Here is a 21,367-nt window from a genome sequence, read left to right as displayed (position 1 = left end):
AGGCAGCACAGAAAAGGACCATCTCCAGCTAGATCATTCTCTGTATCAAAATCTAAGAGCATTAGCTAAGAAGCAGCCCCCAGGTGGCTTGCGGGTTCACGCCACCAAAGCCAAACTTGCTACCACTGAATTGGCACACAGAGTGGCTGTTTAGTACATCTGGCATGTGGCTACATTCCCAAAGCACTAATGCTTGGACAACCAGGTCAGTCAAGATTGGCATTTTGCCTATTGGGTCTGGAGGACTTTTTATTCTGAGCCAGCTCAAAGACCCTCCCCCTGGGAGGTACTGCTTAAGTATCTTTTCAAAAGGTGAGAAATCTACGGTTAGATGTATCCATCAGAAGAACAAGTTACTTACCTTTGGTGGTGCTTTTTCCGGTGGATACTCTATCTAACCCGCAGATATCTCATTGACCGTCCCACCTCCACGGTCTGTGAACTGGACTCAATCAATCAATCAATCATGTCATATAGCGTGGCTTTTTACACCGGGGGGGGGGGCTCCAGGTGCTGTAGGGATAGGGCAGGCAGTTGCTGGCGGATGCTGGTTGAACATCCAGGTCGTGAGCCGTTTCCTGAACTCCTGCAGAGAAGAGCAGATTTGTAAGTGGAGGGGTAGGTCGTTCTAGGCCTTGGGTGCAATGTAGCAGAAAGCGCAGATGCATCAGATGCAGGGGACCTGGGTCAGGGTGAGGGAGTAGGTGTGAAGTTCTCTCATAGGTTGGTGGAAGTGGAGGTGGTTGGTGAGATAGGAGGGACTCTTTCTCCATCTAAATCATCCCAGTCCCAAGTTTAGAGATCTGCAGTCTGGTCCAACCAATCTGCTACTGTACTCTGTGTCTGAGTGTGCAACAATTTAGAAAGCAGCTGATGCATGGATGCATAGGTGGCACTTCTATGAAGATCTGCATGTCACTGAACGAGCAGCACAACACTGGTACACTGCAGCATTACACCACCTACAGGCATGCAGAGACACTGCTGAAACGTTTTCGGATTCAGTCTGACATCTGGTTAATATTCACAAGGTGAAGAATCTGTGGTTAGAAGTATCCACCAGAAGGCATGTGAGAGTCATAATGATATGTATAAACCAAATAAAATGCTTCTACCTAAACTTGGGTCATTGAAAATAATAAGGATATAAGATGGTTCAGTTAGCCTTGGAAACAGACCCTGACGGCATGCATCCTCCTACAAAATTAGGTGAAAGATGAAATGCATCTTTGCCCCTATGTCTCTTAAGCCTGCTGTGAGAGTGAACAACTTAAATTGCCAATGAAATGTCATGGATCAGAATAGCCTGGATGAAATTGTTGCTTTAAAATACCAGAAGCCTAGCCACTTAAAAATATTTCTGTACCTGATTGTGTGGGTATAAAAAGCATTGAGCATATTTTTCTCAGCAGAAAATCGTGCAGTTATCAATGCTAGAAAAATATTGCACCATATATTCTATTGCTCAGTCTTACCAATTGTTGTTTAATAAAGACCAATTTGGAGGACAAAATAAAATAAGGTGGGCAGGTCCTACCACCAAGCCAAATCTATTTCCATAACATCAATACAGTTGACAAAGTCAAACACCACAGAGTGTTTCTGTGATACAGCCTCAAGAAGGCTTACCCGACAGCTACTCAAGCTTTACCACTCACAGAGTAGCTTTGCAATGAATAGCACATGGTGTTGTGCAACAAGGTGAAGTGTAAACACATTTTAAGTCATATTTTAGGGCAGAGGTTTGTGTCAGCTTGTGCACCTTCATTAACAAATATTTAAAAATCACAATGTTGGAAGCTCCACCGACGACAATGGAGTGGCCAATTACCAACAATGCCTGCCATAGACTTTGTGCTCCAAAACGCTTGTGTTTTTGTTTCTTGCTGATAATTTAATAACATACCATCCTCTTTGGTGTAATATTATAGTAGTATGATAGCCCTTCCCCCTGGATTACAACATTATTCCAGACATTAAAGGGCGCTCGGCCTTTAACAATGGAAAGGGCCTTTAATGGCCATTATAGCCCAGTTACGATGAGTGAGCTATAGAACATTCTGTACTAGTTAGTAAAACAAAGGCCTCACAGAGCTCATAGGGGTTGAAATCCCCTCGAGCTCCATGAGGCGTTTGTTCACAGCAACAGCTGTGAAAGACAAACATTTAAATGTTGATGCTCTGGGCTCTTACCAGCCATTAGAAGCCCATAGCACTGCAGTGTCTTCAATGGCTCACTCAACATTCCAAAGTTCTAATAACAGTTAAAAGTCCTAAATCTGAGTTATAGGTATGAGCCACAGGTGAGGGCCTTAATGAGGAAAAGGACTTTTAACAACTATTGTAGCTCAGGCTGAAGGGCTATACTACTACTAGAATGTTACACCAATGAGGATAGTATGTTTTTAAATTATCAGAAAGAAACACTGGAATGATGAGGGCTCCATTGAAGACAATGGAGTAGCTGCAGGATTATAATGACTGGTATAAGCCCTGACCTCCAACATTTCAATATTTGTCTTGATGTTTCTCGCTTTTTAATTTAGAAAAGTGCACCTTTTGTTGAAGGAATGTTCTAATAGCCTTATAGCCCTTAGGGCTCGGGCTATACCGGTTGTTAAAAGCCCTCTCCCTCGTTAGGTCCTTTAACAACCACCATAGCCATCAGCAACGGTCTATAAGGCTATGTTATAGTGCCAGGGGGCAAGCTACAATGGTTAATTAGAACATTGTAAAGTTGGTAGCACCATTTAAGACAACAGAATGCTCCATGGTCAATAATGGCTGGTGTGAACCTTCTGCCTCAATGTTCAAATGTTTGTCTTTCTTTTCTCCCTGTTTAATAAGAACAGTCTACCTTCAGTATGTGTATGCTCCAACTGCTTTTTAGCTTTCTGCTTTAGGCTACACCATTTGTTGAAGGCTTCCTTCCTCATTATAGATCCTAACCTGTGGCTTGACCTAAAACTCCAGTAGAGGTCCTTTGATGGATGCTTAAAGGTTATGTCTCCTATACGTGGTTGTTGTTAGTGAAAAACATTCTATGACTTGCTGCTGATTCTGATAGTGTATTGAATGTTTTGGGGGTACTTACTGTAGAAGAAGCAAATGCCCTAAAGCTGACAGCAAGGATTCCATCTGACCACTCATGAGACACAAGATCGAATTGTCCATACAGCTGGCCCATGGTGATGGACTTGGGATTTAACACAGTGATTTGAACTTTGTTTTCTTCTAGCAGCCCCTAAGCAAAAACAAGAACATGTGAATCATTGTATAATGTCTTACCTGATTTAATTTTAGAAAACATACCTCCTTACACCTTCCAAGCCACACCGTGGTCCAGTCTATTTATTTATTTTGTTATGTTAATAAATGTGAATAAGGCCTTGGGGGACCTCAACAGGACCTTAGAGGTGCAGCGAAAAAATAATGTGTAATACTGATACAAAATGTGACAGAATAAACAATAAAAGGGAGCTAACAATAAAAACAAAACAACAAAGCAGAAGACAAACATAAGGATGCCAATGAAAAACAGTACATACAACATCTGTGCACAAAAGAGAACATAAGAATGGAAACAAATCCAAAAACATAGCAAAGGAACAGGAGCAGAAAAATAGAAATAGTAGCACATACAGGCTTTATAAGATATTTAGGAGTGACACAGGTAATTGGAAAACATTCTTGTTTGACCTGTCAGCCTTAGGGTGGTCTGCCCCTAAACCATTTGCCTTCATATTCCTACTTTGCTAAATTTGTCTTAGTTGGCCTTAGGACTCTGTGCACGTTACCACTGCTGACCAGTGCTAAAGTGCTTGTGCTGTGCCTACTCCCTAAAACATGGTAAAAGTGGCTTACATCTGATGGCCATATTTAAGTTACTTATAACTCCCTAGTACAGTGGTACACCACATACCCAGAGCTTGTAAATTAGATGCTACTAGTGGGCCTGCAGCACATATTGCGCCACCACTTATGTAGCCCCTTAAAACATGTCTCAGGCCGGTCATTGCAGCCTGCCGGTAGCCTTAAACTTCCAATTTGACTTGGCAAAATAACGCCCTTACCAACCATTAACCTCTCCTTTTATTACACATACGTCACCTCTAAGATAGGCCTTAGACAGCCCATAACGCAGGGTGCATTGTATTAGAAGGTTGGATGTGTAATTTTAGGTTTTACATGGCCTGGCAGTGAAAACCTCCTTAATCAGTTTTTCACTACTGTGAGGTCTACCTCTCCCATAGGATAACATTGGGTTGCATTTAATAAGCACTAACTTTTTATTGGTAGCAATCAAGATTTTCATGTTTGGTGTCTGAGAAAACAAAATTTTAAATCCTCTTAAATGGTAAAGTCATTTTTTAAGTCACAATTTTGAAACAAACACTTTTAGAAAGTTGGCAATTTCCTGCCCTATTTGGTGCCTCCAGCCTGTTCCTGGGTCGTATGACTGGGTATAGTTTGCGTATGGATTTCGTTAACTCCTCCCAGACAGCCATGCAATAGGTGGTTTAGGTGTGCCTGGATTGTCCATCACTGGCAGTATGAGGGCTGAGCTGGGCACAGTCCACTTGCAAATCAATAGGATGTGCCCTGCCTTCAGACAAAGGACTTCACACCACTTCTTTGTGCATGTAGTCAGGCTGGAGCCAGGGGAGGCAGGAAATTCCAAGCACTTCAAAGGACAATCTCTAGAGACTTCTCCTACTTTAAAGAAGGCACCAAGTATAAAAATAGGACCCCGAGACTTACTGCTCAGTTTACTTTATGGACCTGTGGAAGAACTCTCAGAGGGCTGTCTGCTGTTGTGTACCTCAGAAGACTGCTTTACTGCATCAGGAAAACCTGCTCTGTTCCCTGAAACCTGCCTTAAACCCTCTGAAGCCTGCCCTGCTCCACTTCCTGAGCCCAGGACTACCAGAGTGACTTCAAGGGCTAGTTGGCTGGCCTTCAGATGAGAGCCTCAGGGATAGAAAAGGCTCCAACTACCTTGAACCTGCACACCTGGACCCAGCCTGATTGAGTCCTGGCCCTTCAAGTGATGCCTATCCAGTACTTGCCTTGGAACTAGTCCCAAAGGTGCCCAGATAGCGAAAATCCAAAACTTGGGGCTTAGAAATGTTTCAGCTAAAAAGTGCTCGGAGAATCAAGAAGAAACTGTGACCTAACTGCTCGTCTATTTGCCCAAGGTGCATCACCGGTTGGCCCGACTTTGCAGCAACTCCCATTACATTCTTCTCTGTAGCAACAAATCCTGTTCATCGGTCCTTCACGGAAAGGGGATCTGGCTTCGTGGGGCCCTTGTTGGCTACAGTTTGCAGCCTTGTTCCACTGGAGATTTTCAACTTCCAAGAAAGAGACTAAGTCCAAACATAGAAATCTTCACCGCAGCTTCGTCGAGCGGCTCCCAGACGAGACCCTTTCAGCCTGCAGCCTTGCCCCGCTGAACTTTACCTTCTCAGACATTTTATCTCTGCATTTCTTCTAAGTCTGAAGGTAAGCACAGACCAGACCCAATCCACTTCATGTATCTGACATGCACTCCATCGCGGTCTGACATATTTTTCAAATTTGACCTAGTCTCGGGCGATAGATGTCTGCAATTGACGCTTTGATCTTTTAGGTACTAGTTTTTACCTTAAACTTTAAAAATGCGTATCTCTGTATCTACTAGTTGGATTTTTATCATTTTGGTGCCAAATAATTCCCTAAAATGTACTCTCTTTTCTTAAACTGGTGTCAGATTTTTCTTGTGTTATGTTTTTACTTTTTTTACTGTTGTTGTGTACTGCATAAATACTTTACACATTACCTCTAAGTTAGGCTTGGCTGCTTTTTTGCCAAGCTGCCATAGGGTTAAGCACAGGCTAATTTTGTGACTTTTGTGGTTCACCCTGACAGGGATGGTGGATATGGCATAAGCAGGGTTAACAATCCAATCAACCAACAATCTAATTTCTTACAATACTTCATCAAGGGGTGGAGGCCTCTGACTAGGACTCATGAGGTCCAGGGTAGGAAAGGGGGAAGGAGTCTCAATCTGGGTTTAAGACAGGCCATGAGTAAAGAAGAAGAGAGGAGCCATGACAATTAAACACATGGTGTTTCAGCTGAAACTTGAGAGTAGAACTGGAAATGATGGTACAGGTGGCGGGTGGGATCGATTGTGAGCGCCACCACTGAAGGATTGATTCAGGATGTTTGATATGGAAAATTAGTGTCTTCAAGAGTACATATTCCATGCTGTGTGGGAATTGAGCTCAGCTTCCAATTTCCATTTTCTGTGCCAGATAATGAAGAATTTAGGAGCACGTATTCCAATGGTTTTGTATTCACGAAGACTTCAATTCACTAAATCACAAGGTTCATGACTACAAAACTACAAGTTTCAATGTACCAGAGACACAACGCAAGTAGGTAAGGCATACCCTGCTAGTATGAAGCATCTTTCCTGTTTCAACTGTGCACTTTACAACACACAGCGATTAAGAAAGAAAGAATGTGAAAGGGGCATCCGCCTCCTTATAACTGCTATAACATATCTCAATGCTTTGTGACCGAATTGTAGTGACAAACTACTGATGCCATACCATCTCCTTAAAGAAGAAGGTGTCAGATTCACAGAGTACAGATAGTCCATGATGGAAAGCGTCCACTTTGTGAGTGTGGTCTCAGGCACTGCTGGTATCATGTGTCTCACGTAGTTAGTTGCACTCCTGGTTTTCACCAGGTAAAACTTGCTGAGTCAGTGTGTTTGTGGAGGTTGAAATCTTTCAGTCTTTTTGAAGGGACGTTGATAGCAGCATTAAGTTTTCTCAAGTTAGGTTACCACGAAGAATTCCTTAATAGAATGCGACGACTATGTCACTGTGTCTTCGGTATCATGTTCCTTGCCAATCGCAGTTTAAAAAAAGCATGATACCCGTTTTCAGAGCAAAAGAGAGAAAACGCAAGTAAATACGAATTTTTACATGCAGGGACGGACAGCTGATGGGCTCCTTAACTCATTCCAGACTCCACCAGGAGACCATAGGAGAGCATCTGCTCTGTTACACCTGCAGTGTCATCATGCCGAGTGTGACACTCTGTGACGTAAGTGGCTGTACCAAGCGACGTGGCTGCATCAAAAAGGCTTTCGGGTTGACAGCACGGTAGCTGGGCTATTCGAAGAAAGGGGTCAGCAGTATCATGTATAATTACATGTTTCATCATGAAACTTCTTCAGCTGGAAGAAACATCCAGGTGTTCGCAATTTACTAACATGATGAAACCTCCTTCCACCTGCGAATGTCTGCACTAACAGCTGCATGAACTAAAGCTAAAAAACAACAATTTTACATGTGCAAAAACATATCAATGTTTTTAAGAATAACTATAAATTTCTGGTTTGCGTAGAGTTTGTGTCTCAGATACGTTAGAGATTTAAAATTGTTAAAAATGACTTTAGTTAGGAAACTACAGCATTTATGGGACTTGCGTATTTCCACATTTCCAAAATGCTTGTAGAACACCACTTCACTTTTCTGATGCTGTTTAATTTATACTTACCTTTTCACAGATGTCACCTAAAGCTGCTGCTAAAACACGATATGCAGCTGTTTTACCGCCAAATGGCTCTCCAACAATCATAAAACCATGACGCACAATCATCATCTCGTAAATCTGCAAAATCTTGTCAGCAAAGAAGTCGGTCATTTGCAGATTCATGGCGTCGCAATTGTTTTTCATTGCCTCCATAAAGATGGTGTAATCTGTCTTTGGCAGCTTCACGCCCGGAAACAAATCTGATGTGATACCCTGTGAAAACACAACAAGGGGACTTTCAATGCATGTTATTACCAGCATTGGAAGGATCATAACAAGGTAGTAAGTGTGAATGCATTCTGTAGGCATTAATGTTTCGATCAGATTGACACACAAGCTCAGAATACTAACGGCCTTACTCATACTCACACTATAATATAGAGGCCAGGTATGGGTACCACTACTGCATGAAATTGACAGGAGATACACCTACCTACCTGTGAGTGGTGTTACAGAGATGTAAAAAATATCTGAGAATGCTTCTACAGAAGTGAGTACGGGAAGAAACGTGATTCAAACTAGAGCGCCTGCTAAGCGAAGTTTGGAGGGGAAGTCATGTTGGCAAGAGGACACACGCTTCGCGCGCAGTGGCACACCTGTGACTGCTCCTCAGCTCCACTAGTTGATTAGTAACGTAATAATCACTACTTGCCATTATTAGCTTTTAACTTACTAACAGGAAACAGGCACTGGTAAAGTCAATAAGTCTAGCCTATGCAAGACATATTGGTTTTGGCAATATGTTTTTTGCCATGTTATACCCCAATGTGCAGCTGTTCAGCATGGCTAAAAATTTGTGTCATGGAGGAGTGTGAGGTAAATTAGAGTGGGGTAGATTGGGGTTTATTGGGGTTTAGTGAAATGGAGTAGATTGGGGTATCATTGAGCAGGGTAGATTGGAGTGGGGCAGATTGGGGTAGAATGAAGTGTGGTAGACTTGGGTAGATTAGCGTGGAGTGGGGTAGACTAGAGTGGGTAGACTGGGGTACATTGTAGTGGAGTGGCGTAGATTGGCGTGGAGTAGAGTTGGGTAGATTGAAGTTCAGTGGGGTAGATTGGATTTGAGTGGAGTGCGGTGGGATAGAGTGGACTGGGGCGAGGTGGAGCAGGGTGGGGTAAAGTAGGGTAGAATGGCATGGGAGATTGAGATGGGGTAGATTGGCATGGTAGATTGAGTGGGGTACATTTGATTTGGGTGACTTGGAGAAGACTGAAGTGGAGTGGGGTAGATTGGAGTGGACTGGGGTAGACTGGAGTGAGGTACATTGGAATGGAGTGGAGTAGAATTGGATAGATTAGAGTGGGGTAGAATGGGGAAGAGATGAGTAGGATGGAGTGGAGTGGGGTTGATTAGGGTGGAGTAGATTGATGTAAATTGGAGCGGGTAGATTGGGTGTATTGGAGTAGTGTAAATTGGAATGATGTAGAGTAGAGTAGACTGGGGTTGATTGGGGTAGAATGGTGTGGGGTAGGGTAGACTGGGGTAGATTGGAGTGAACTGGAAAAGACTGAGCTAGAATGAAGTGGAGTGGGGTAGGTTGGGGAAGGGCGGGATAGATTGGAGTGGGGTAGATTGGGAAGAGTGGAGTGTGGTAGAGTGGGGTAGACTGGAGTAGGGTAGTTTGGAGGGAGTGGAGTAGATTGGAGTGGAGTAGATTGAAGTGGGTAGATTGGGTAGAATGATGTGGGTTAGAGTGGAGTAGGGTAGATTGGAGTGGACTGGGATAGATCGGGGAAGACTGGAGTGAATTTGAGTAGATTGGAGTGGGGTGGATTGGGACAGATTGGAGTGGGATAGATTGGATTGGCGTAGAATGAAGTGAGGTAGAGTGAAGTGGGGTAAGGTGGGGTAGGGTGGAGTGGGGGGGGTAGATTGGAGTAGGGAGGAGTGGGGTATGTTGTGGGAGGGTGGGGTAGATTGGGGCAGATTTTGAGTAGAGAAGACTAGGGTAGATTGGAGTGAAGTAGGTTGGAGTGAGTAGATTAGGGTGGGGTAGGTTTGAGTGGGGAAGTCTGGGTCAGGATGGGGTGGGATAGATTGTAGTGGTGTGGGTTAGACTGGAGTGGAGTAAGGTATATTTAAGTGTAGTGTAGTAGATTGGAATGGACCGAATGGAGTGGGGTAGATTGGGGCAGGGTAGATTGGGGCAGAGTGGATTGTGGTAGAGTGGAGTGGGGTAGAGTGGAGTGGGGTAGAGTGGAGCACAGTGATGTAGACTGGACTGGAGTAGAGTGGAGTGGGATGGATTGGAGTGGGGTAGATTGGAATGGAGTGTAGTAGATTGGAGTGGGGTAGACTGGGGTAGATTGGAGAACAGTGAAGTTGGGTAGACTGAGGTAGATTGGAGTGATGTAGATTATAGTGGAGTGGGGTATATTGGAGTGAAGTAAATTGGGGGGAGTGGAGTGGCATAGAGTAGAGTGAAGTGGGGTATACTGGAGTGGAGTCCAGTGGGATAGCCTGGAGTGAAGATTGGAGTAGAGTAAATTGTGGTAGATTGAAGCAGGATAGACTGCGGTAGACCTTCTACAGGCAAAATCTGTGCTTTTAACAATTTAAAATATTTGTTTTCCTCAGATATTTCAGTTCTAATCTGTATAATTAAATGCTGGGTTCTTCTTTGTTCTAAGATAACTAAATAGCATCGTCCAGTATTTCAGTTTCTATTTTCAGTAAACATCTTCCTCTCTGGTAAAAAAAAAAAAAAAAAAAAAAAAACCTTTTTCAACATAACTAAAACAAAATATAAACGTAGTTTAAAAAATACACAATGGGTGACTTATAATATGGCCCTTTCTTGCTATTTCGGGATTTTTGTGACACACACCAATCACTCGGGCATCTAGTGTATGCTGTCCCCAACAAACTGTCCATATCAATTTGGACCACATTACATGGCATCCACAGAGTGAGGGTGTGCTCAGTAGGAACTTGTAAAAACAGATGAGGTGACGGATAATGTAATCTGACTACTTTTGTGTAACGATGGTATAGGCAACAATCAAGAAAACATTCAGACGTCCAGCAGTAGATATGAAAGGCCATGATCGCGGCGTCAATAAATAGGACCACAGAGCGCGTCTTCACATAGGATAAAGACCTTGAACTAAATGTGGAAAGGGAAGGGACGTGAATACTTTTTTATGTAGGAAATATATAAACTAGCTTCTGCGTTACTGTTTCTTAGGTAATCAGTCTAAATTACTGTTTTTGGTACAGATGGAGAACATAGTCTGTTTTCAGAAAGCCCGCTTGTTGGGAAAGAGCAGGCTTGCTAGGCTTAGCAGGGACATTGGAGGTGATGGTGCAGAGGTGGAAGGACTCTAACACATCATACTGCAGAGGGGGTCATGGTGCTTGAATCGGTCTGCTAGTTTCAGTATAATAGAGAATACATGTAATAGAGAATACTTCACATTAACCGCACACATGGTGCAAGGCACATGTACATTCATGAGAAACATTCCTTAAAGTTACAAATTCAAACAAAGCCAGCGGGGCGTGTAGCAAGGATGCCACTCGGCGCTAACGTAACCAAGAAACATGCCTTTGTTTGGTATAAAATACAGCTTCTATTTGGAGAGGAGTGGACCCCTCACACACCTTGAACCCTGTGCCATCGCACCTGCTGCGCTATTGATAGCTAAGCCTCTAAGCATTTTTCCCTTGAAAGTAGCATTTATAGACTTAAAAAACTATTTTGGTACTGTTTATAACGTGTAGATATACATTTTCCACGCTTTTTTGTGTCAACCCCTTATTGAGTTCAATGTGTTTTCTTATGAGCACACTGTATGATTTTATCCCTCAGGGTATTTATACAACTATTTATAGCTTGGTAACATATTGTGGATTACCTGTCGAGAATTGCTTACCTCAAAAAGTGGCAAATCATGGGCTAAAAACTTAGGGAGGTTTACATCGATGATGGATCGAAGTAGTAAAACCTCTTCATTTTCAGCAGGAAATTTCAGCTACAACAAAAGAAAGCATATTCATTAATGATTAATAGCTAGGACCATTACGTTTAAAGTATATTGAAAAGGAACCCGAGTCACATTCACCGAAGGAAATTCGACTTCCACATCTGTCTCGATCATGCATAGAAACAGTACCATATACCTATACATTGCAGATATTACACAATAAGGCACCGGCGAAGGGACCTTTTGTATACTACCTCTTTACAAATGTTTATTAGGCCAGCACATTAGTATAAACGCAATTACATCTGCAAAATGACCCTGGTGCTGTAACTAGTACAGTCACCACCATCATTGCTATATGTGGCATTTAAGAAATTATTCTCTCAGTGCTTTGAGTAGAAGTATACTTGAAAATACGAGTCTCCTATTTGCCCTGTCTTGTATTCCAAAAGTCTACATAAACCGAATGCAGCCACTTTCCTGACATTCCCTATGTTGGACTTTTTGCCTTACGCAGGGTCATCCCCAGTCTTTTTGCCTCCTTCCTCCTGGTTTTTCTGACCTCTCGCTGTTGGCTCTAGGACTCTGAGCACTTTATCACTGCTGACCAGTGCTAAAGTGCAGGTGCTCTCCCATCTAAAGTTGGTATGATTGGCTTATACCGAATTGGCATATTTAATTTACCTATAAGTCCCTTGTACAGTGGTATCTCTATACCCAGGGCCTGTAAATTAAATACTACTAGTGGGCATGCAGCGCTGCTTGCGCCACCCACTGAAGTAGACTTTCAAACCTGTCTCAGGCCTGCTAGCGCAGGGCCTCTGTGCGCAGTTTTCTGCCACAGGGACCTGGCATCTAAACTTACTTGCCAGGCCCAGAACTCCCCTTTTACTACATGTAAGTCACCCCTAAGGTACGCCCTAGCTAGCCCTATGGGCAGGGTGCCATGTATGTAGAAAGGCAGGACATTTGCCAAGTTGCGTGGCCTGTCCTGGTAGTGACAAACAGCCTAACTGGTGTCTCACTGCTGTGAGTGCTGCCTTCTCATAGGATTGCATTAGAAATGCCCTGCCTTATGTGAAAGGGGTATTGCCTGATTTATGAGGGGTAGCGTAGGCGTGTTTGGTATGGTTGTGATGGTGATAATAAATGCTGCTTACTGGTGTGGGTGTATTTTTTATTACTATCACAGAAATGCCACTTCTAGAAAGTGCGCATTTATCTGTGCTTATGACTCTGGTGTTTTGCAGCTTGACTCCAATCCACGTCTGGGCAGAGTGACAGTTGGGGCTTTGTGCATACTTTTCAGACAGCCTGTACACAGGGAGGGTGGAGGTGTCACAGAGGTGCATCTGCATACTGAATAGTCTTCCTGGGCTGAGAGAAGGGAGAGGCGGGGCACACCTGCATTTGTAAAGACTGTGCCCCGGCCTCACACAATAGGGTTGTTAACCCCCCCACTGATGTTTGGAGCCTGTGCTGAAAGGATAGAGGGGGCACTCCCAGAACCAGTTGTAACTGGCTGGAACCTCCTCTCCCTACCATTGTAAAACACTGTAAGAACGGACTACAAGTACAGGGGAATTTTCCCCACAATTTGGAGACTCTTGGAATCATCTTGGAATTGGACACCAAAGGCTGAAAGGACTCACCAGGAACCGCCATGGACTGCTGCTGCTGTGCTGACCTGTGACCTGCCTGGTCACTGTGAAGGACTTTCCACTTGCTGCCTTTCCCTTGTGCTGGCCTGTAGCTGGGCCCCCCACCTGAGGACCTTGTCTTAAGATTCTGCTCCCTAGGGGCAGGGTGCTGTGGCCCCTGACCCCTGCATCCATTTCTTCACGAGGGGTGCTTCTCCGTGGTTGCGGCTGCCATAGCGCTGATCGCAGCGCGCTTATGGAGCCTTGGGAGCTCGTAGGCTCCTTGCTGCGTTGTGCCCCTTTAAATAAGATCACTGCAGCAGCCCGGGAAGCTGGAAGAACACTCGTGCACCGCATCGGGTGCAGGCGAGTTTCTGCTCGGGCCCCAGGAGGGGTCTGATCTTCTTGTGGCTTCACGGCAGGACCAGGGGAAGGCGCGGGGAGTACTCCCTTCCCCCTGGCCTCTGCGTTAGGAGCAGGACGCTCCTTTTCTGCTGTTAGGTAAAACGGGCATTATTGTGCACCCCCCAGTTTGGTGGAAGGGCCAGTGGAGGCCCGGGGGGGCCCCCAGAGATCACGGGTCCCGGGAGGGGCCTGTCATTAAACCGGAGGGGGTGCGTGGTGCCCCCCCCCTGCCCTAAGTTGTTTTTGCTGCCTTTGGCCCCCCTCGTGAGGGCCGGTTGAGGCCCTGGGGGGCCCCCAGTAATCACGGTCCCCGGAGGGGCCTGTCTATAAAAGAGAGGAGGTGCATTTCGCCCTCCTCTGACCCCAGATTATAAGGGAAGCCCCCGTTTTGCGCATAGGAGCGCCGGGGGCCCCATTGTTCGCCTTCTAGGCACTGGAGGTGCCTTCATCCAACCAGGTACTGTTTAAAGGACCAATATAGTTGCAATCCAAAGTTCTTTCTACAGACTTTTGTTTGATTCATATATTACCTCCCTGCGTTTGATGTTTTTACATATGTGTATGCAAATGTTCCTTTTATGGACATGCTTGCTAATATGTTTTTCTAACTTGCCATATGTTTTCTAATGTTCCTACTATGGGCATTTTATGATATTCTTATGACAAGTGCTGTGATGTAATAACGTGTTTTCCTGACTACTGCTTATGTTGCAGAATACTGAGTAACCTGTGTGTAATGTGTGACTACTGCTAAGTTGCAGAGTAACTAATGTGTAATGTTCTGACAACTGCTAAGGTAGCAGGATAGTACTGATATGTGATTTTTGATCTGATAATTGCCTTGTGTACAATGCAGTACATTTTCATATAATCTGGTGTTGTGTTTCCTTTGTGGTGGGGATATTGCGTCACATGTGTTGTGTGTGCTGTGCAAACGCTTTACACATTGCCTCCGAGTAAGCCTGACTGCTCGTGCCAAGCTACCAAGGGGGTGAGCAGGGGTTATCTTGGACGTGTAACTCCCTTGCCCTGACTAGAGTGGGTACGTTCTGCCTGGCTGAGGTGCATACCCTAGCCAACCAGAAACCCCATTTCTAACACCCTACTATAAATAAAAATGCAATATAACTACATCAAATTCACTGCAAATGGAAGGGGGAACAATATAACTTGTACTGCTGTGAATGTATAGGTTTGGGGGGCGGTCAAGGGCTTTGCTATATCTCCTGGCACTATACTGTAGCATTTCTTTTTTTTTTAACAAGTTTTCAAGATCAAAAGAGGCATTGCCAGAATCATAATAGCCCAAGATTTGGAAATCACTTTGGAATTCGTGTCTGTGCTCGGAGTCCTGAATGATTACCCCCCCCCCCCGGATATTTTGCCAGAATTGTCCTGGTGAAATGTGCACTGGGTAAGGAACTAGCTAGGGGATGTCCCCTCACTATTCTGAGTCCTGAATCTCCAGAAAACTCTCTTTTTCGGCTGATATTCTAATAACGACGGACAAAGAGATGAAAAAAAAGACAGGTGTATCATATATGTATTTGTACGTGCGCCTGTAGGAAATTGGGTCACTTGTTGAGGGGGATGAAATGCTACTGAAGCAGAAACCACAATTCTTGTCAGGGTGAACCACAAGCCCACCCCATATTAACCTTTACTTAATCGTCTGGTAGCTTGGGACAAAAGCAGTCAGGCTTAAATTAGAGGCAAGCATTTTTTCAGCACGCAAATAGTAATAAGCTGATATCACAACATAAGAAAAATCCTATACCAATTTAGAAAAGCAGAGCAAACTTTAATAAACAATTTGAGACAACAAAAATCCAATCAGTATAACTGGAGTTATGTAATTTTAAAGATTTAAGTCAAAACAGTGCCTAAAGGCACAAAGCGCTAGCTGTGGTTATCTGGTCATGCTGGACCGGGACAAAGTCACAAATTGAGGCTGACCTCGATGGAGCATAGGCCGGATACAGGGACCAAGTCCGGTCCACTGAACAATGTACCTTTAATCATGGTTTCATCGCAATGTGAGATCCTATGTCCAGGTTGCATCATGCAGTGGCGGATCTGAAAAGCTGTGGGCTGCAATGCGAGGTCTTGCATCGGATGTGTGTCACGCAGTGCCAGCTCTTATAAAGCTGTCAACGGATCTTGCAATGGGAGGTTGTACATCGTTGTCGAGGATGCCTTGATGAAGGTTTGTGATGTGAAGTCCTCCGTTGGGGATGTATCATTCAGCAGCAGTTCCGAGTAGCTGCAATACAAGTTCCTGTGTCGAGGTTCTAATGCGGAGCTGTGGATAGATGTGTCATGCTGCATCAATTCTGCCCATGAGACCGCAGCTGGGCTGGCAGAGCACCTTCAGATCTGCTTCCAAAGTTCCAGGATTGGGATAACACTACTTGGTGGCAAACTCATAGTAGACTGAGCCCAGGTGCTTGAGTCAAGGTGGTTGGAGCCTTTTCTGTCTCTGAGTCTGTGATCAAAAGGCCAGCTGACTAGCCTTTGGAGTCACTCTGATAGCCCTTGGTGCAAAATGCAGGTCCAGTCCTCTTCACTTAGGCATCAGGGTAGCAGGACAACAGAATAGCATTCCTTCTTGCTACAGTGCAGTACAACCCTCCTTCTGAGTCATCCCCAGGTCTAAAGGTGTACTAAAGAGTTGGGGTTGAGGATCCAATATTTATACCTGGTGCCAGCTTTGAATTAGGAGAAGGTTCTGGGGTTTTCCACCCCTAGCGATGTTTGGATTGTCCGGCCTTCCTGCTCTTGTCCCAGCTTGTCTGGGGACACAAATTACTAGTGCTAAGCCCTTTGGAAGTGTGCTGAGGCAGAGCCTTTATTAGGTGCAAGTGGGGCTGGTGACAGACCCCTTCCCCCCCATTCAAGTCAGAGATAGCTGTTGGATCTGGCCATTTTTGCATGGTATCCCCTACATTTTTGCCTTCCTCCTACTATTTTTCTGCCCTTCTTTTCGTTAACTTTAGGACTCTGGGCACTTTACCACTGCTAATCATTGTTAACGTGCATGTGCTTTCGCCTCTAAGCATGGTATAATTGGTTTGTTTGGCATATTTGATTTACATGTAAGTCCCTTGTAAAGTGGTATACTTGTAAACTAAATGATACCTGTGGGCCTGCAGTACTGATTCTGTCACCCACTGAAGTAGCCTTTCAAACCTGTCTCAGGCCTGCTATTGCAGGACCTGTGTGTGAATTTACTACCGCTTGAACTTGGCATTTAAAACTACTTACCTAGCCTTACACTTACCTTTTATTTCACATAGGTTACACCTAAGGAAGGTCCTAGTTAACCCTATGGACAGGATGTGGTTTAAGTAAAAGGTAGGACATGTACTTTTATGTTTTGAATTTCCTAGTAGTGACAGTCTATTTCATTTTTTTTCACTACAGTGAGGCCTGCTCCTCTCATAATTTAGCATTGGGAATTGCCTTATACACTTTTAAGTGGTAATCCCTGACCACAATGGGGTAGCTTTGTCATGTTTGGTATAATGAGAATGGTAGTGATAAATCCTACTCACTGGTGTCGTTGGATTTTACATTACTATTTTAGAAATGAAACTTTTAGAAAGTGAACAAACAAAAATGATGGACGGAATGCTAAACCAATGAAAAATTCACCCTCAGTCACAGATCTGGGTTTAATCCATCAATTCGTTTGCTCGCCATGCCACCCCACTTTGGACCCCGCCATATGCAAATAAGTCTTGATCCTGTTCCCCATGGGAACAGTCCAGCCCAAACTGCCAGACAGGTCCAACCAGGACCGGAACCAAGTATCCTCAGACCGGTTTCAGAGTATCACCCTTCATCAGCCAGGCTAGCTTGAATGGACTGGCATAGTCTGCCCAGGACCCACTTCTGGGCATACCCAGCGCACTTAGGGTGACAAAAGCATACAAACACAAATGATGGAAGGAATGTGGAACCAATGAAACATTCACCTCCAATCACAGATCTAGGTTTAATCCATAAATTCTTGTGCTAACCACACCACCCCAGTTTGGACCCAGCCATATGCAAATCATTCTTGACCCTGTTCCCTATGGGAACAGTCCAGCCCAAATTGCCAGGGCAGGTCCTCCCTGGACTGTAAAGAAGCATCCTGGGACCGGTTTCAGAGTAGCACCCTTCATCAGTCAGGCTAGCTTGAATGGCTGTTCTAATGGGTAACAGGGTAAAGATTTATTTGCATACGACTGGGTCCAAACTGAAATGGCATGGCAAGCAAAAAAACTGATGGATTAAACCCACATCTGTGACTGGGGGTGAATGTTTGATTTTTTCCACATTCCGTCCATCATCTGATCTTTTTACTTTTAGAAAGTGGGCATTTCTCTGTTCTTATAACTCTGTGTGCTTTGCAGCTTGTCTCCAATCCATGTCTGTCCTGGGTACATACTTTCTAGACAGCCACAACACACAAAAGGCTGGGTGTGACAGGGGATACATCTGCATACTGATAGTCTTCTTGGGCTGGGAAAGGGAGAGATGGTTCACACTTACATGTCAGTAGGTTGAGTCTTGCCCTCAAACAAGGAATGATTCACCCCCTACCAATCATCTGGAGCCAGAAGGGACTGTTGTGCACTTCTAAGGGTTCCTTTGAAGCCACTCTTCCATCAAATACATTTTTGAGTAAAGTACTGGGTCTCTGACCCCAGGTTTCTAGACACTCTGTGGGACTTGTAACCAGATGCTACTCACTCTACAAACTGCACAATGCCAGAGGACTGCTGTGCTGACAGGAAGACCCGCAATTTCGGACTGCTTGCTTTGGTGTCTTGGCTTGCTGCCTGCTGGGCTGTAGAGGGACTGCCACTTTGCAACTTGCCTTATGAGTTGGCCTGCTGCCTATCTACTTGCTGTATGTGCTCCAGTGCTCTCCAGGGACTGGTTGGCTTGCCCTCCTCCCTGGGCTTGTGGTCGTTTCAGGGATTCATAAGGATTCCACTAAACCACCTGAAAACCGGTAGAGGGACTCATGAGTCTGGCCACCAGAATCTTTTTATTCAGTGCTTTTTGCAGAGCAGCGTGTGCCAAGTGTTTCACTCTGTCCTCATACCAAGCACACTGAAGCTGCGAGTCGCCAGCAACCTTAGCACCAACCTTGTGATTCCAATCATTGCAGTAAAATGGGACTGCTGCAGCGTGTCACCCCTTCAGAAGACAAGTTCCTGAGCAACACGGGAGGTGCCATCTACAACAGAGCTGGCAGATCTGCCCCCCTGTTCGGCATGTGCGCTGCATCAGAGCTCTAAGTGTGGGTCCTGAGGCCCTCCGATATTGCTTACAAAGGATTCCTGGGACTGGGCCCAGTCACCCCAAAAGGTAACAATCACTCATCCTGCCAATATCTGGTCCCCTGTGTCTCACTGTCTGGGAGCAATACACAAAGACCAACTGCTAGCTACCCCTCGACCCAGGATACAAGCTGCAGGCACCAAATGTCTGCCACAAGAAAAAGCTAACTTCCTAAGAGTGGCATTTTCAGAATTGTTACTTGAAATGTGACTTTACCATTAATGAGAGCTTTAAATTACAGTTATCTAGACAACAAACTCAACATTCCTACCTCCTCACAATTGAACATTATCACTTATTAAATGTAATAAGGTAACCCAATGTTAGTCTATGGGAGGTAGCTCTTTCAGCACTGGAAAAACAAATGTAAGAGTTTTTCAATAGCAGGACATGTATAACTTAAAAGTACATGTCTAACTTTCTAAATACACTGCACCCTGCCTTATGGGCTGCTTAGGACCTACCCTGGGGTTGATTTCTATGTCTTAAATAGGAAGGTTTAGGCCTGGTATAAGGTTTGTTTTGCCAGGTTGAAAATGCAGTTTAAAACGACACATACAGGCTGCAATAGCAGGCCTGAGACAAACTTAAGAGGCTACTTAAGCAGGTGATACAATTAGTGATGCAGGCCCACTAGTAACATTTAATTTACAGGCCCAGGGAATATGAAGTCCCCCTGGACTAGGGACTTGTAAGTAATCAAATGTGCCAGTTGGGTGTAAGCCAATGCTACCATGTGTTAGAGAGTGAGCTCACACAATGTAGCATGGTTAGCAGTGGTAAAGTACAGAGAATCCTAAGGCCAACAAAAACAGGATCAGCAGAAAATGAAGGAGTAAGGAAAAAGTTTGGGGCAACACCACCCTAAGGCTGACAACACCATTATTCAAACTATATTGATTGCAGCACTTTAGAGAGTGCAAAAGCAAGGCACAGAATCAGTCCCCTGAGAGGCTGGATGCTTACTGGAACCATTACTCCGAGAGAAATTTCAATGAAAGAAACACTCCAACATTACACTTTTAGTATGGTCACATTTGTAAGTTATGGAATTCAAGAAGAAAGATCCTAGTAGGAGTGTCTCATCCAGATTTTCCAAACTCAAACCATTATAAGGCTCATCTGAACTAGTCAGCCTTGAGAAAGATCTCATGCCTTACACCGTCCAGAAAGGGGTCAAAAACACAAAGACTTCACTATCAAGGAGACATACGATGATAAAGAGCAAAGATGTGAAACTAGCTAAATTATACAGTTAACTTCATTCAGTTTCCTCGTGGGACACCTTGAACTGACTGCACAGATAACTTAAATGCACTCATAAGGTTTTGACACTGAGTTGTCAATAAATGGTCCATGCTTCTTGTAAAAAAAAAAAAAAAAAAAAAAAAAAACATAATGGATCTTTTGATTATTTTTATTGCCGATCTTAAGGACGGATACTTTTCAAATAATGATATACGACAATTGTAGGAAGCTGGCTCTCTATATAGTGCACTAAAACAACGTACACTGTGCAGACAGTCCAGTGGCTCCCCAATTGGTATTGCAGAGGCAAACGTAAATGGGACTAATGCTCTATTTTGTGGTAGTGTGGGTGAGCAGTTAGGCTTATTAGAGGGCAGTGTTAAGCATTTGTTGTACTCGCAGAGGCAATAAATGAGACATACAGAATCAGCGTCATTGGCACACTGACTCCGATTCCGTACGAACTGCCAAATTGACTTATCATGGTCTGATCCACGTATATAGACAACCCAAGAATTACAGACTTCATGACTTACCATGGTCTTTCTAAGAACTGGACTACTCAGAAATAAGGATTCCGTTTACATGTGCAGTAGGCATCCGCATTGCTACTGCAATAACTGATATATATCCTAACATTATACTCTTTTCCGCCTTGAAAAAGTCAAGTTATTCACGAAACACGTGTCGGCTGTGGATGGTTTTGAATTGTCATAACTGTTGCGGTTTGTTGACATTGCTGATATCTTCAGATTTGCTGAATTCCATTTGTTCGGACATCCACAAACTTATCACGGAAAAATAAAGACAAGAAACATGGAAGCTGTGATGTGCCGTGGTTTTGCTTTGTTGTTTAAATAACTGTTAACCAGTGGAGGTTTACAGTTACCCACACCTTGTGGCTGGGTGTCTAACCACTGTGGCACTCCTTGGACTATTATTAAGGGCACTCTTATATCGATTCTTTGCAAAATACTCAGCTGATACTTTGGAAGTGCGCACCACGTTTACACAGCCACTGTTTGTTTTCTTTGAAATGACACATACACTCAATTAATAAATCCGAGACCAATTTAGAAAAAAAATATATAAATGTTTCAAACCCAAAAACCTTGTAATCGGGTAAGTAGACTTTTAAGCATAAGTACTTTGCTGTTTCAAAAACAGACACAGTGCAATTTTCACAATTCTCTCAATGTTACCCTTTGGAGGAAAAG

At 44.1% G+C, this 21,367-nt stretch overlaps 1 protein-coding gene across 2 annotated transcripts in view; it reads right to left on the bottom strand.

The window, feature by feature from the left end:
- The window catches only part of DNAH7 (dynein axonemal heavy chain 7), a 1,158,398-nt gene that overhangs the window by 717,494 nt on the left and 419,537 nt on the right, over window positions 1-21,367 (bottom strand). For both annotated transcript variants that reach the window (XM_069225862.1, XM_069225863.1), the window contains 3 exons: window positions 11,470-11,568; window positions 7,558-7,806; window positions 3,095-3,244 (listed from right to left, as the gene is read on the bottom strand). In XM_069225862.1, coding sequence (XP_069081963.1) covers window positions 3,095-3,244; window positions 7,558-7,806; window positions 11,470-11,568 — 498 coding nt within the window. The remainder of the gene's footprint in view (window positions 1-3,094; window positions 3,245-7,557; window positions 7,807-11,469; window positions 11,569-21,367) is intronic.

This window comes from Pleurodeles waltl, chromosome 3_1 (genome assembly GCF_031143425.1).
Source record: "Pleurodeles waltl isolate 20211129_DDA chromosome 3_1, aPleWal1.hap1.20221129, whole genome shotgun sequence".
Taxonomy (NCBI): Eukaryota; Metazoa; Chordata; class Amphibia; order Caudata; family Salamandridae; genus Pleurodeles; species Pleurodeles waltl.
The sequence above is the reverse complement of the archived record's forward strand: the minus strand, read 5'-3'. Positions and strand labels throughout refer to the sequence as shown.